The sequence below is a fragment of the Cyprinus carpio genome, chromosome B4 (assembly GCF_018340385.1).
Source record: "Cyprinus carpio isolate SPL01 chromosome B4, ASM1834038v1, whole genome shotgun sequence".
In the NCBI taxonomy this organism is placed as follows: domain Eukaryota; kingdom Metazoa; phylum Chordata; class Actinopteri; order Cypriniformes; family Cyprinidae; genus Cyprinus; species Cyprinus carpio.
The window spans coordinates 12,342,493-12,359,982 of record NC_056600.1 but is presented as its reverse complement, the minus strand read 5'-3'; the positions used below and the strand labels follow the sequence as shown (position 1 = coordinate 12,359,982).

The following is a 17,490-nucleotide window of genomic DNA, read 5'->3' as shown; positions in this document are numbered from 1 at the left end:
TTGAGCCCCACGAAAGGCACAAAAACATTATAAAGCAACAAAAAGTTTTCGTGCACTATATATGCTAGTGTTCTGAAGCTGTTCAATAGTTCAGTGTGATGTACAGATGAATATTTAAGTCATTAAATTCAAGTTCACATAAACTCCTCTTTCCGCTGTGGCTGTCTGTCATCCTCCATTCAGAAATCAAACTGCGTGTTCCGTTCGGTTACTACAGTCAAAACGATGAAACTCTCTTCAAGAGCGCATAGTAACTGAGGTTTAAAACTGTTCAAAGAAAAGGCTCAATAAACTAACGCACATATTTAATACACTACATATCAATATGTCTTTCCTTTGTACTAGTGACGTCTGGTTTGCGAACGAATAGTTCGATTTAACCGGTTCTTCTTAGTGAACCGGTTGAACCAGTTCACCAAATCGGACTGAATCGTTTGAAATGGTTTGCGTCTCCAGTAAGCATTTTATTCACTCCAGTAAGCAAAGTTATTCACTTTTTTAATGTGGCTGACACTCCCTCTGAGTCAAAATAAACCAATATCCCGGAGTAATTTATTTACTCAAACAGTACACTGACTGAACTGCTGTGAAGAGAGAACTGAAGATGAACACGAGCAGAGAAGCATCGGTGTTGAACTAACTTTTCTATGCGGACTCGTAGGCTTTGCAGCCTGCACACTGTGACTCCGTATTGTTTCAAGCGCATCATTCTGAGCACGGGATGTGCATTTGCTGCTCTTTATTGGTGCATTTGCTGCTTTTTTCTGTGCAATCAAAGATTATTAATAGTCTTTCTTGTTCTGTCCTATCTATCATATGTTGCTGCCTTTATTACTGTGCTGTACATTTAAAAGAAACGTCTTATATATTTCTATATAAATGTATTTAATTGTTTTTTCACAGATGTGTTTTACAACAAAAAAAGAGCAATGTGTAACATTTTACCAGATTTTAGACTTATTCACTTTCATTTTTAAATAAAATATTTCACTAGATTTTATAAAATTATTTTGTAAAAATAAATTTTCTAGAGTGTTTTTTGTTGATTATTTTTTGATTATGATTTTTTATAATAGTATTTTTTTCATAGATTATGATTATATATTTTTTTATTTGTTATTTTTCATTAAAATGAAGTTGTCTATATGTAGTAGATTGTGTTTAACACACAAAAGAGTAACAATCAGGTCAACACAGAGAAGTATAGAAATTCTACAAACCTGTGCTGGTATCGGATTGAATCGGTATTGGCAGACACTCCGAATTTTCGGTATCGGATCGGTTCTGAAAAAATGGTTTCGTTGCATCCCTAGTATTAAGGTTATTTGTAAACTACAAAGAGAACACGTGTGCTGAATAAATGTGATTGAACCAAAAAAAGTAATGTGAACAAATAATTAATAATATCATTTCATAGCATCTCAAATTCATTCTGAAATGCCTGAGCAAAAGCCTGTTATCAAAATGATTGGCCATTATTACCTTCAAGAAGTGTCTGACATAAGGCATCTACCACAGATTGCTAGCAAAAAGTGTTTATCTAAGTAATGCATTACCTTTAGCAAAAGAACCAAAGTGGCTTTTATTTTTTATTTTGCACCAGTTTATGAGACTTTAAATGGAAATGCTGCATTATCTGTGAACCAATCAAAGCCCATCGATTTCTACCCAAACAGCAGGTCCAAGACTAAAGAACGTATCCTAGTGCCAAATCAAATTTCGATTACATTAAGATTCAACACCATGACACTAAAGAGCTAAAGATTATCACACGCATCTTATCACGGAGGTCCGCATGTTTGTTTTAGCAGAGACTGGAGGGACGGAGAACGAGCAATGCCATGGATTAAACTCACTGAGACAAGGACAAGGTCTCACTGTCTGTCTGACATACGTTCTTTGTGGAATACTTCTAGTGCACAAACGCCACAGCAGGGTGGTCACAGGTGCATGAAGGATGTCTCTTCCTGACCGCAGTGGGCCTGCGTTTTAAAAAGACAAGGGCAAAAGAGCTCTTTCTCTCTGTCTAGGAACTCTCTTCACTCGATCCACTTCAAAGCTCAGTCTCTGGTGGTGAGACGCTGTTTAATCTCCCCCACATTACACTGGCAAACGTGTATTAGTCTGCAAGACAAGACAGGAGAAAATGACTTGTTCATACCTGACTGGCTCCATAATATAAAATCCAATTTAATGGGGGGGGGGTACAGAGATAAGGGTTTCCGTCGGCGACGGTCCCATCAGCTCAGCAAACACTAAATAATGAACAATGCTGAAGCTGTCCCACCATGATAAAACACTCCATTACGGCTTCTGCACAGAACTAATGGTAATTACACCACATCCTCCACCGCGCTCTTATTGAATTTTTATCTGCTCCGGACGCGAGTCGTTATGAAGCAGTCTTTACCCAAAAAACAGAAGTAACAATAGTTTTAAAAGAGCTTATTTACAGATTTTAGTGAAAGAAGTGGAGGAAATTCTGAAGGTATTGTGTGAAGTTTCAACGATGTGGCCACGGTGACGTTAGAAATGCAGAGCTGAAGTTTTTATTGAAGTCTGGAAACTGAATATTCTCAAATCACTGTAACAACTTGTGTAAAAATACAGTTCTTCTTTTGAACTAATGAACTATATTCTATCAGTTCTGATGAACTGGCAAAATACAGTACAACTGGGCACACAATGAGGTCTAAAAGTTGGGAGACACTGGGATTTAAGTCTAATTTACTAGACTTAACTGGAAATACATAGTATATTTTATGTTTGTTCTGATGAACAAAAACCCAAAACAAAAACAAAAACTTAAAAAAAAAACAGTTATGACTTAAAAAGAATGAGAAATATTGTTTCAATTTTTAATTGTTTCAATAATTTAATATAATTATTTAAATGAATTAAAATAAAATGAACGTAATGATTGAATGTAATTATTCAATTAATATTAATATATATATATATATATATATAATATATATATATATATTATATATATATATTTCATATATTTAATATATCATTTAATATACTTTTTATTTTTATAAATATAAATCAATAAATAATACTAATAAATTAAATATATATATATTAATATTTTCAATTTTAAAATATCATTTAATATAACTTTTTTATATTATTATTATTACTATTTATAATTTTTTAAAAATTGTTTAAAAAAGTGCACATATACCAAATACTCAAAATCAAGTTAATTTTTCAATTCAAATGATCACTTATCAAATTGTTTTATGATAAGAAAAAAAAATTAGAAAACATTTTGACTCACAAAACATTGTGACACACTTTCATCACTGGACAAACCTCCAGCCAAACCATAAACACACACACTCACTGGAGCTCTGGGGCAGGTTGCTGAAGAAGCCCCTGAGGCGAGTGGCAAGCCACTCCATGCTCTCCTGCAGGTTAGCGAGAGCCTTCAGATCACTGACGTCCCTCAGAATCTCATTCTGAGGAATCAGCTTATCACCCAGATTTCCCGTCAAAACCTCCGACTCCTTGGCAAATGCCACCCTACGAGAAACAGATGAAGAAATAATGAATATTTGTGTTTTAACGTGTGCTTTCCCTCACTCTCCTTCTCATAACCACAGCAGAAGCTGATGCTGAGCTTCACAGGCACATTCAGATGAATGATGCTCAAGCAAATCTATAAAGTCAGTATTTTCTTTGACCTCCTCCACTACAGGTCTGTGATGAATGTGGGAGAAAAAAATCCACGCGGCTCATTTCTGAGCACTGTAAAAATTCCTTAAGATAAAATGCAGCGTCTATTGAAAGGAAGACTTTTTAACAAGCTTTTATCACTCTGTATAGGATTGCCATACATGTGGCGTAATCCCTCTTTAGCTGATGAAACTGTCAGGGTCATTTATATGATAAAAGCCTCCCGCTCGCTGTCTGCGCTTAGCTTCAACAGGTCGGCGAGATTGGATTTTTCTGTCCCACATAACCAGTTCATTTATTTATTGTACAATTGCAGGCCATGGCACATCCAAACCGACGGGAGAACACTTTGAGGGCAATTTTGATAAAAACGAAGGCCCCCCTCCTTCTCATCCAATCACAGTTTTCCTCATACTTGTGTCTTCTTTAATTCAAGTGTGCACTTGAGAGGAAAAGGCAGAAGGGGAAGGAGATAGAGCGAGCAAGTGAATTGAAAACAGAATTGCGTGTGTGTTTGGGATGCTGGAATGTTCCAGCAGATAGTGTGATTGCCTGCAGTTGAATTTGTTCTTGTTCAAAGATGTCTGCAGAGGCTATAAGGGCCAGATCTCATCCTCTGTAACACAGCACACAAGCAGAATACCAAAATGCTTTGTCTGTGTCTAACAGCTAAATATAACCTTCATTTTCGACAAATACAGAAAGCCCAAATGCAATTTCTGAAGTTGAGTACATAAGTGTGTTTATTGATCTCTTTACAGGACGTAGAGGCCTGTGGATCTGTGTTACACAGCAAATGTCCCACGGCGTCTCTGACTGTGAGTTAACCTGCTCGGATGTGAGCTGATAGGAGTTGTGTGAGTGTGTTTGTATATACTGTGTGCTCTTTGATGAATCTGTGTGGGGAGCTCACATTAGGGACAGTGTGTATTTGTAGTATGTATGTGTGTATTAGCGTGTGCTCTCACCGTGTGAAGTCCTCTTCCTCTTCCCTCTTCTGTCGGAGCTGTCTGGGTTGGGTCATGCTGGCCCAGTTGGGCAGAGACTGCAGCAGGCGGCTGATGTCTTCATCTTTAGCCCAGGACGCACTGATGGTCAGCTTCTCCTCGCACTGCACGATACCCCTACAACACACACACACACCACATACAACAGTCTTAAAGCCACTTCCGGATTAAACTTTGGGAACAGAGGAAATATAATATAATATAATAGGAAATAATTATATAAAATCTGAATATATATATATTAGTGCTGTCAAATGATTAATCACGATTAATTGCATCCAAAATAAAAGTTAGTTACTTTAAAATATGTATAAATATTATATTATATTAGCTCCAGAGTTCAATGTGACTGAAAACATGTGCTAACTAACTGGCCTGACATCATCTTCCTCAGATCATAAGTTAATGTACACTGCAATAGCTAAAATACTATGTAATTTATTTTCACACACTTAAATGTTCATTATCTAGTGTTTCGTTAAGTACTATATAATGATGTTGTTAATGACTTGTAAATGGAAGTTATCATAAAGTGTGATGAAACTCTGCGTAAGTAGCTAAAATAAGAACAAAGTCTATGATTTGCTCAGGAACCGGACAAGCTCCATTTCACTTCACGTCTCAAAAATGCCAAAATATGAAAATGAACCGTAAGTTCAGATAAATGTCTTCAATATTGCATAAGCGGGCCATTAAAAGTGTGCACTGGATGACAGCTGAACACGGTTCTGCAGGAGAGTTCGGATGATACAGAGAGGCAGACGAGGGCGCGGATGAATGAACTGTTATTGTCTGCGACGTGCAGATTGATTGAACAGATCATGTAGAACGTAATGCAGTGCGTTTCACTCATCTTATGGATGAGAAAGAGGGAGAGAACAAAAGAAAGACAGAGAAGGAGACAAAGAGAGAGACAGATTGGTAGCATGTGATTATTGTGCGAGGAAACGGCTGCTTCTGCACTTTCTATCCATGATTGAGCTCAGTTCAGACCCCTGCTGACTTACACATATGTGAGGGACACACACACACACACACACACACACACACACACACACACACACACACACACACACACACACACACACACACACACACACACACTTCACTTAAACACATGAGCAGACCAATCATCCAATGTTTCTAATACCAAGGTTTTCTAGACAGATTTTCCTTTATTTTAAAGACATAACTAACTATTTTAATGAAGATTAATTAATGATCTGAGGCATTATGTAATGTATTGATGATAGATTATGCTCTTAATAAAATTAATTAGCATTAGAGAGAAATGCACCATCTGTCAGATTAATTTAAACTAATCTTTTTTGCACTATTCATTACAAGAACCGGCTCATCAGAGTCATTCATGAATCTGTCTACACTGGTCGCGCTGCATGTTTTTGATTCACTAATCAGAAGCGCCTCGTAAGAGTCATTCGTTCAGGAACCAGATAACACTGGTCGTGCTGTATGTTTTTGATTCACCAAGAACCACTTCATAGGAGTCATTAGTTCAAGAATCAGACTACACTGGTCACATTGTATCTTCTTTTTGCATGTAGCCCATTTTGACAATAAGATATTTACTGCCATTACGTTGCAGTACACATTCTTTATATTGAATCACATTGAATACAAACAACACACTCACATTCATTTTTGTCCATCACAGTATTATTACCTGTATGCGGAATTGCAGATCTCTTTGTACTCCTTGAGCTTGTCACAGACCATCTCCAGGAACTGGTTGGAGTATGCACTGAGGTCATGCATTAGACTCATTAGATCCTGAATGGACTTCTCCACAACCACAGTGCTCTGAAAACACAAACAAACACACACTCAATATGATACACTCTGAAGTCAGGGCATCACCTCTATTCGTTTCTATGGATCAGATGATTGCCTTAGAGACTGTAAATGTCGCTGTTGTTAAGGTGCGGGGGAGGTTTTGGTCTGAGGTCAGGGTTGAGTTTAAGAATGACCAGTCCAGACGCCCTCTATAAAGGACCGTGATAGACTTCAAAATGCTGCAGTCTATCTGCTCAATTGCTCGCTTTTGAGAAAACACGTCAAATAGCCCGAAAAACAAACTCGATCACAACCCTCCATTCACCTGTCAGATCCAGACAACCCTTCTGCCGTAAATGAAGTGCGACGATACAGAAACATATGACCATGGATATTATTTTATATGTGTGGCAATGACAAACCTCCACTCGTCCACATCCTTCAAGCACTTCCTTTTCCTCAGCCCTCCCCTACCATTTAAAAATTTCACCTTGCCATCAAAGCTAATGACTCTAATAGCAGAATAACTTTCTTCTGGAACAGGGCACAAAAAGGGCCACATTTTAAACACAATGAAGGGCCAAAACAAAAGAGCCATGAGTCTTAGCACAGCTACCAACATTTGGCTGTGTTTCTAATGCCAGCAGCGATTGACTGAAAGTGACAGCGAACGGTAGGACGGCATTGGCAAAGTTGCTGCCTAGTGCACTGAATCATAACTTCCTTGTGGCATTGGCACAAACTGTCTGTTCAATTTGACTCAGCACTAACTCAATCCAACCACATTGTGACCCATCCTGCCCAGCAGGGGGCAGCGGCGAGTGCCCCGAGTAGTTTGTTCTTATTAGCGCATTGCTGCACATTTGATGTACAATCTGATAATACACATATCAATGCCTGCTGTTTGTGCCCCCTGCTTGAGCCTGGGGGCGGAGAGCGAGGTAATGATCCGAGGCACTGCCCTGATCCGTTGAGCTCTCTAGCAGAGAACCGAGGGGGATGGGGGAGAAACGACTCAGCAGGGGAACACTAGCCTTCAAAGCTGTGCCCCTGGTCACACTGGAACAAGTCCATCAACGCCATAGTGGGTTCGATTATGTGTGTGAAAAGGTGTCTGGAAAAGATTGGCATGGATACTGAGAAATGAGCATAGAACATACATATCAAAATATTTCAACATTTTCATGGTAATTGAATGCATATATATATTAAGAGCCGAGGGGTGAAAACTTTTGAACATAATGGAGATGTGTACGTTTTTAGTGCTGCTGTTCAGAGGCTACAGAAGATAGTTATATGTTTCCCAGAAGACAAAATAAGTTAAATTTACCCTGATCTTCAAATTCAAAAAGTTTTAGATAGACAGTCAGTCTTTGTGATCTCATTTACACAAGTCGTGGTCGGTCATGACAAAAGAAGCAAATGAGAAGTGATTGTGAATTTGTTGAGGCCTTTAGGAATGTCTATAGCCAAATGAAAAAGTGCATTGAAATCATAGTCAATGTTTATGATGTTGGTTAATTTTATATAAGCAACATAATATTGAATAGATCATGCATTTCCGATATACTGCCCACCACCTAATAAAAGCTACAGAGACAGACCAGAGAAATGTCATACTGAAAGCTGCAATATTTGGTCTCTCTCTCCCCATCTCATTTGTGAAGCTCAATATTTCCCAGTAAACAAAGTCTCTAAGCTCCATTATTCAAGTAACAAATGCCCCAGCGCTCTGCGGCACATGTCTAATTCTCCTCATTTAACACACTCATTCGTCTTAGCCCCAGAAATCATTAAAAAGTAATCAAGCTCCAGAGAGAGAGAGAGAGAGAGAGAGAGAGAGAAATAGAAAGGGAAAAGGAGAGAAAAATAGAGCTGAAGGATGGATAGAAGTCTCACAAGCGAAACAGACGGCAAGTGCTTTAGAGAAAAATCAACCCAGCAGAGGTTCTCTTGTCTCATCGCAAGCAAAATCCTTCCTTTCTACTTAAATGTCACACTGTGCCATGGGAGGATTAAGATCTGTTCCCGGAAATTTCTATGTCTCCTGACCCATTCTTAGTCTGCTCACACTACAGAGCACCTTTGAATTCTTATTGGAGTATGTCCAGCCGCGCCAGCCTTGATTACAGTCCTGCTTTTTTGTACAGAGGTGTTTAAAATGAGCAGAGCTGCTGGAGGGAGTGTTTGCTAATGGCAGAAGGTTTAGCGCAGTATAAATGAAGAGAGTCATAATAATGAACGCTCAGCGTGCAGAGGGACTCAACTGGTGAGCGTCAATGAGAGGGAAACACAACATGCAGTGGAGCGGAGAGAGAACTTAACGCACATGCTTAGGGACACTCAGAGGTCTGAGTATGTATACTGTATATACATAGAAATCGCACTACACATACACATGCTCTCTCATGAAATGCTAAGAAGAAGCATTAGAGAAATGAGAAATGGCAGAGCTCTTTTTAATGGCTGACTATATATGTAAATTTGTTTGTAGATGTTTGTAGATGTTTGACTCTTGCACATAGCTATATATTGGGTATACACTAGACCACATTTGAACTAAAAATACCCATGTTTGCCTGCCTTAATGAAATAACAAGTGAAATCACATTTCTGTGAACATCACTTAACTTTCATTTAAAATAGCAAAAAAAAAAAATTTCAGGTAACAGGTTTCAAGATCTGGTGTCCTATAACCAGAATTATTCATGACATTGACGAAACTGTGCTTAAAGCTGCTTTACACAGTTTCTGCATTAAAGTTACTTTAATGAGAACATTCCTGCTGTCTCTTGATATAATCAGCCAATTTGATTTTAAATAAATGAGAAAAGTTTTTGAGTAGATACTTCTAATTGAGTAAAATTTTGACACAAAAAAAATTGCCCTCTGTACTTTTTACATCCCTGCAGCATGAGCAAAAATCTCTATACAATAATAATTCTAGTAAGCTACTAGAATACAGGGTTCACACACCTTTGGAACAAACTTACATTTTAAACTCTTTACATACTGAAAACTTCTTGCTTTACATACAGAATAAGTAAAAGATTTAATTGATTAAACTGAACATGTATTACACATACAGTATTATTTAGATAATATTTAGCATATGTACATAATTGTGATGTCAGAGTATTTCTAGATTATATGAAATATTGAACAATTAATATATAACTTTAATTTATTAATTAATAATGAATGTAGTGGGAAATTAAGTTTCACAGAATTCTTAGCTGAAATGAAATATAAAGCACAAATATATATTAAAAAGTATATATATATATATATATATATATATATATATATATATATATATATATATATATATATATAAATTATATACCTGTATAAAATCCATTGTTTTTCCATTTTTTAAATTGTATTAATTTCCATTGCATTTCTAGACCTAGAAATCACAATGTAAACGTTTCGGGGTTTTCCAGTTGTGGTTGCTGGAGTGTTAGGTGGTTGTAAGGGTTTTCCAGTTGATGTTTGTTTAGAGGATGTTGGAGGGATGTTGGTTTTCTCCATTAATCCAGTTCTGACCCCATAGCAAAGAGTTCAGAGCATTTAACCTGAACCGTTCTGGCACTTCAATTACACACGCACGCGCACACACACACACACACACACACACACCTACACCAACCCATACCAGCGGGTAAACATTTCTACATGGTGTGCATACACACAAACCTTTACAGAATTCATAGTAAATAATATGGTAGAGCAATTTCTTGTGGCATTAGGAGCATGAAAACACATGCAGAAACACACAAGCCTCTCCAGGGTAAAGAAGTGTAATGCATGAGAAGGGCAGCGGTGCGACAGTTCATTCATCATTGTCAGTGTGACCGTACACCACTGAGACCCACAGACATGCACACGCGTGCCAACATGACCCTGCTACTCAACAGCACACATCTGTGTGGATAGATGCAGGATTTTGCTTCTGCTGGTGTGTGTGTGTGTGTGCAATGCCTTGTTTAAAGGGTTAGTTCACATATAAATAAAATCCTGTCACTATTTATTCGATTTCATGTCATTCCAAACCTATATGAGAACAAAAGAAGCTTTTTGCCATACAGTGAAAGCCCAAATGACTTGTGCACTATATTCCAAGTACTTTGAAGCCAAACAATAGCTTTAAATATTAAAAATTTACATATTGTATTTAAATATGAGCGCTGTAGAAGGTTTAGAAATTTTATTTTATTACATTTTATTTAATGTAGAATATTAGAATATAATGATATATAATGATATTTATTCTAGAATGTAATTTTAGAATAATTATTTAATTTATATATTTTCAATATTTAAAATTATAAAATGTAATATAATTTTTATTTACTTTTAGGTATTTTTATGATTATTTATTATTATAATTAAACAATATATTAATATTAAATAATAATAATAAATTAATAATCATTATTAACAATAAATATTAATATTAAATAATTTATGTTTTTTTAAGGGGAAAGGGTCATTTTTAAAGAGCACTTTTATTTTTTATTATTCACTTTCATTTTAGGTTGACCATTTAGCTTAAAATCTGTTATACAAGAACAACATGAAGTTGAATAAGTGATTAAATGTTTATTTGTGTGTGAACTATTCTTTCAAGCCTCTATTATACAGTAGCTCTCAGCATTCTGCATCTGACATTGTTTGAGTCTGACGGGATGAAGTACAGGCCAAACACACAGGCACAAACCGCAAACATGCATGACATGTGTAACAACTAAATGTAAGCCTGTCATTTCTTCTAAAGCGAGGTGTGTGAGTGACAGGCTCGACCAGCAAAGCAAACTGAGCAGCATAACAGCACCAGGACTGCATTTCCTGCCGTAAATCCACTGGCAAAGGATTACGTCTGTTTTATTAGAAATGATTTAAATAAAGGTACACTGGCTCTCCCACTGGCTCTCCATCTCTGGAGGAGAACTGATTACTAAACAAATGAACTCAGCAGTGTTCAATCCAAATGTAAATTCACATTCAGCACAGCTGAGGGTCAATCTGAGGTGTTTGTTTATGGGTGTGTGCATGTATACTGACTTCATTTGAAGCTTCTAATCAAATCAACGATGAATTTGTGCCAAAATACCACAGATTTTAATAGAATATGACTTTAGGCAAGTAAAAATGTAGTTCTTGCGCATACACCTCTAACCTTGTACCTCCAAAATTCGCTTACTCACTCTTTCTTTCTTTTCCAGAGTTCTTCCAAGTCTTACTTCAGCATAATAATATAGACCCACACATAAATCCATCATAAATGTAGCAGCTCTGAGATTCAACTTTATGTTTATTTCTCAATAGTGCACACAGGCTCACATTCACCCCCTAAAATAGAGCCATATGGGGCTAATGGTGCAGAGAGGGGAACAAACAGAAGGCAATGATATACACATTATCATTATGGAACGGATGTTTGTGTACACACATATGCACGCACACACCCTGCAGAAAAACACTGATGTACTGGAATTATATGGAAATATATTAAAATGACTTAAAAGAGCAGTTCTCTTCAAATTCAGCTCAAGTTAGGCCTCAATCCAGAACTTGGCATGCTTTAATGCAGCAAGGACTGACAGCATATTTGGCCACTTTTCCATTGTTTTAGTTCCACAGGCAAAGATTAGCAACACTTCTCCAGAGTTAAACCCCTCGTACCTGTAAACTAAAATAAAGAGACAGTCCGAATTCAGGCTGCAGTTGGTGATAACCGTTGTCAGTCTCTTCCACAATCCCAGTTTAGGTAGGGGTTTAGCCCAAGGTTAGGCCGGAGTCGGTGGAGAAGATCATTGGCGAGAGGAGGGATTGTTTTTCGGCCCACAGGTGGAGAAACACAGTCAGCAGGCCACTGTGGTGCAGTCGAAGCCCAAAAGACTAATGCTGACCTGAGGGGGGAACCCAAGTCAGAACAGAGAAGTTTCTGAGGTAACGACAGAAAAGAAAAAAACAGGAGGAGGTGACTGTGCCCTAAAGCACACAAGAAAGAGTGCAAACTGCATCACTGTCAGCTGAATCTTGATAAATTCCATCAGTCGAATGGAAAGGACTACACTCTTTTGAAGTAATAACATGAATTTGCCACATAAATCTAGTTCAGGTCTGAAGCTAGCTGACCGAAACATTAAAGAGGAGGTTCTCAAACCACAGGTCAGGAAGAGAGGTTAGAAGAGGTTGTGAAAATGATGTATTGCTATCATGGAAAAATTACTCTAAATACTTATATAGCATATTAACAAAACTGTTGGAAATCAGAAATTCTATGGCTTTTGATGTCCATATGTCCTGTAACTTTTTTTAAAAATATTGTTTGAATGGCAAAAGTTTTCTTAATGGAGAGATCCTTCTGCATCTGTTTTAAAAGATTTTTATATCCCATTCTATCTGTAAAATCAAATAGCTTAAAATTAGGGATGTGGAACAGCAAATCTAAGTATCTAAGTTATCTGATTAATATCATAGGGTGTGTCATAGAATGGGCTTCAGGTTATTGGCATTAGGGTTGGGCCGATAAGACGATCCCAGTTCAGTGTTCGGAAAGGAAATGGAGTGTACTACAGAAACCCTAAGGGGAATAAATGGCCTTCGAGATGGGAGGATAAAAAAAAAATCAATACTTTTTCTCGCAATTATATCATTGGGTAAGTATAGGCGACTGTATATAAATCAGGGAGCCGCTATATAGCTTTCAATTGCGCGCTCTCATTTTACTTTAACTTTCGAGATTCGCGATCACAAGGACTCTATACTATGGAGCGACAGTACTTACCAAACATTTGACATGATTAGATATGTCACATGTCAAAACAAAACAAAACAAAACAAAAACCAAACCAAACCAAACCAAAACAAAACAAAACAAAAAACTAAACTAAACTAAACAAAACAAAACAAAACAAAACAAAACAAAACACAAAACAAAAAAACAAAACAAAACAAAACAAAACAAAACAAAACAAAAAACAAAACATGGAAATAAATTTCAGACAAAATCTAAGTAACTTGCAGGCCATCATTTTGATCCTGGTATGATCTTGGTGTCTCTGTACAGACAAGAGTTCCTGCAGACTTAAACAAGGTCTAGACAATGCCACCCAAACCTGTCTGTTTTGGTTTCTGCAGTGATGAGAAGTCCCTAATAAAGGCCCACGCTGTCTGTGTGCTACACCGATCTGTGCTTCTCTAATAGAGCCGAACACTACAGGATGCCAATCAACTGATATCACACACACACACACACACAGACCAAATATACACACCCACACAACACAGACCCTACAAACAAAAAGGTCACTCTCATTAGTTCATCTCTAGACTGATGTGTAGGGCTGTGTGTGTGTGTGTGTGTGTGTGTTGACAGTGAATACAGTGTGATTAAAAAGGTCAGCTTCATTAGCAAAGTACTGGTGGCAGCTCAAGTCCACATTTCACAATGAGCTTTGACTGAATGGCACAGACAGACAGTAAATCACGTCTCTAAAAACAGACTCGTGAATAAAACACATTATTTTACCTCATTTCAATTTTATTAAAAAAAAAAATTGTTTTAGTTAACAATAAAAATACTGATAATTATCAAATATAATTACATTTGCATTAGTGAGTGTGAATGAATAATATAAACTGTAACCAAATACCAATTCTCAATATTTTGGCCACTTTTCACTAACATCAGCTAAAACCAAGTGCACTCTTGATTCTCAAGGTGTCTGGACATGCGGCCCCTGTAAGCAGCACCGTAGATCCTGTGGTGGGGAAGATTAATAGAGCCAATCTCCAAACAAGCTGCACAGTGACCCCCTCAAAACATTTCTAATGAAATAAATCAATCAGTGGGCACAGGACCTGCAGATAGCATCAGTGAAACAGATCAGCAGAGAGAAAGAACTGGAGAGGACTTTAAGGCCGAGAGCAGGCAGAGCATGGATAGCCAGGCCTTCTGATATCACTGGCCTTGTTATCATACTAGACAAAGTGAGGACAGCCAACTCCAACTTCCGGCACAGGAGCACTGATAGCAGGGGCTTGTCTGTATTTAAACAAGCCCTGTGCTTGAAATTGCAACTGGTAATGCTAATGCAGTAACATCTCTCTCTGCCAGAGCACACGGCTGTCAATTCTAATATGTGCCAAGAAACCATTCTCCAACCTTTCATTACACACAGAAAAAAACTGTATTGTTTTTAATTAAGTTTAACAATTAAACTAAATGTCTACTCTCCATTAAGATTAGCCTTTGAAAAACAACCTTTTCCAAATAATCAGTAAATGGTCGCATTGCGTCGTCTATATTTAATTTTAAGCAAATGAAAACAAGCATGTGATTACTATAAGTACAATCTGTTAAATGTCATTCTACCTTGAAGTTAATTTTTCAACATAGAAAACATGTTTTTAAAACAAAATGTTTTCAAAATGGGGATGAAATCTGCATAAAAATGTTATTTTTCAGTATTATTAAAACACACACACACACACATACAAACACAATATTTAAATTAAATGTTATTTATAAATGCATTTAGTTATACAAAATACGTTTACACATTACATATGATTTTATGATTTATTTAAATATATAAATGCCTACCCTGATTACGGTGGTTGTCCAACAAAATTAAATTTAGGTGACAAGTTTATAGAAGGAAAAGGTGACACTGGGTTATGGTTAAGGTTGCCAACTTCAGAAAAGGAAAATAAGGGACAATCGTGGTTTTTCATAGAAAAATAAGGGACAGAATAATATATATATATATATATATATATATATATATATATATATATATATATATATATATATATATATATATATATATATAAACGGGTATATATCTTTTAGAATTGTAATGTTTGGAAGAGGATGGAGTCTCTTATGCTCATCAAGACTGAATTTGGTTGATCAAAAATACAGAAAAACAGTAATATTGTAAAATATTATTGCAATTTCTAATATTGGTTTCCTATCTTATTATACTTTAAAATATAATCTTTATTAATTTATTTCTGACACAGCACTGAATTTTCAGCATCATTACTCCAATCTTCAGAGTCACATGATCCTTTAGAAATCATTCTAATATTCTGATTTATTATCAGTGTTGATAATATTATCAACTGTTGTGCTGCTTAATATTTTTTGTAAAGTTAAAAACAACAGAATTTATTCAAAATAGAATTTTTTTCTAACAATATAACTTTTTATCCATTTAACACCTTAATCCTTGCTGAATAAAAGTATTCTAAAAGTTTCTTTAAAAAAAGATATGTACTCACCCCAAACTTTTGAAAAGTAGTGTATATTTAACACAAAATTTTTATTTTGAATAAATACTGTTCTTTATACTTTTTATTTATCAAACAATCCTTAAAAAATATCACAGGTCCAAGGATCATACCGAAGACTGAAGTAACGATGCTGAAAATTCAGCATGGCTTTACAGGAATAAATTATATTTTGAAGTATATTAAAATATAAAACTGATATGTTAAATTGCAATAATAGGCTATTTCACAAAATTACTTTTTTTTTCTTAATTTTTTTTTTATTATCTGTTTACATCTTATTTTTTGTTTTGTTTCTGTGTTGTTGTTGTGTCTGTTTTCTGGAAGCTTGTGTGCAGACATACTTTGCAATAAAGCTCTTTCTGACTTCTGATTTGCATGTGTGTGTAATAGCTATACAGTAGGCCAACTACAGACAGTATAAATGGAAATGGAAATACATATTTTTCAATTAAAGATAACTTATAGAATTAATATGTACTGCTTTGGGTGCTTGACACTTCATTGGTCATTCTGTGTTTAAGAATGATATTTAAGGTTAAGAATACGCTGGAAGTTTATCTAGGTATTTAAGAACATTACCTACATTAAAGAAAGACGACTTTCCTTACTGATTATGTCTTCCCTCAGCTAAAATGTACGTTTTCTTGCATGGCTGGATGTTGGAATCACGTTGTTTGCACTCACCCAAACTGATTAGTTCAAGTTGAAACGCGGACGTTAAAAAACTTAACTCTGTTAGCGCGAGTCCCACTCGCTGTGAAGCGTGAGCAACCAGCTGGGAGAGGATTCCGCTTTGTCTTAAAGCCTCCCTCGAAAGGCTATGCTCACAAATCAAACACTTTTGAAAAAGAATAATTGATTCTTAGTTTAGAGTTTGTTATTCATATGGTCTAGGTGGTCATACGGCATATGCCTTAAATACGGGACTAACTGCGTCCCGTATAGTTTTCATACAGAATGCTTCTTTGATGCTTTAAATACGGGACGATTCCATATTATACGGAACGGTTGGCAACCCTAGTTATGGCAAAATTGGTCAGCTTTAAAAATGCTGACAACAACAGACATAAAATCTGTCCTGAGAGTTTTTTCTTTGCAGTACCTTAAGTACATGGAGTCGTGTGTGTGTGTGTTAACATGGTTCCTGATGGCAAAGAGCGGTATATTTAATGTTGTGAAACTAAAAGAAAACCCCCTTTCCCCACGGATCAATGCTCCACTTCTCCCAGGCTGATTTCTCATAAAACACCTGCTGTAACATCCGAGCCATGGCACCTGGAATACACCGACATGCACCCATAAACACACACCCACATCTCTTTGTCATCATTTCCTTGACCACAGGAGAGCACTACTTTAAGCACCATTTGCCTTCTCCATTTGGTCTACAATGCATCACTGAGGCAATAGACAATCTGGAGAGAAACCTCACTCAACTTCACGGCTTCTCACAGGATGGATGGCTGTTCAATCTGAGAGGAGGGTCAAATTTAGTCTTGTACTTTCTCAATGACGAACAGCACTGAACGCTGGGAGCTGGAAAACTAAACTTTAGGTTCATACTCCTAAAATAACTTCAGAAATGAAGCTGAAGCTGACTTTTCCATGTATTTTGTTGTCAGAAACATACAGACATTAAGGGAAGTAATATACATACTGTCAAACTGCTCTTCAGTCTTGCTTTGCACCTGTT

The 17,490-nt window shown here is 36.5% G+C and overlaps 1 protein-coding gene across 1 annotated transcript in view; it reads right to left on the bottom strand.

The window, feature by feature from the left end:
* Nucleotides 1-17,490, bottom strand: part of LOC109078958 (exocyst complex component 4-like) — a 114,389-nt gene that overhangs the window by 17,652 nt on the left and 79,247 nt on the right. The window contains exons 12-14 of the mRNA XM_042722782.1: nt 6,376-6,512; nt 4,653-4,808; nt 3,353-3,531 (exon numbers count right to left, since the gene is read on the bottom strand). Coding sequence (XP_042578716.1) covers nt 3,353-3,531; nt 4,653-4,808; nt 6,376-6,512 — 472 coding nt within the window. The remainder of the gene's footprint in view (nt 1-3,352; nt 3,532-4,652; nt 4,809-6,375; nt 6,513-17,490) is intronic.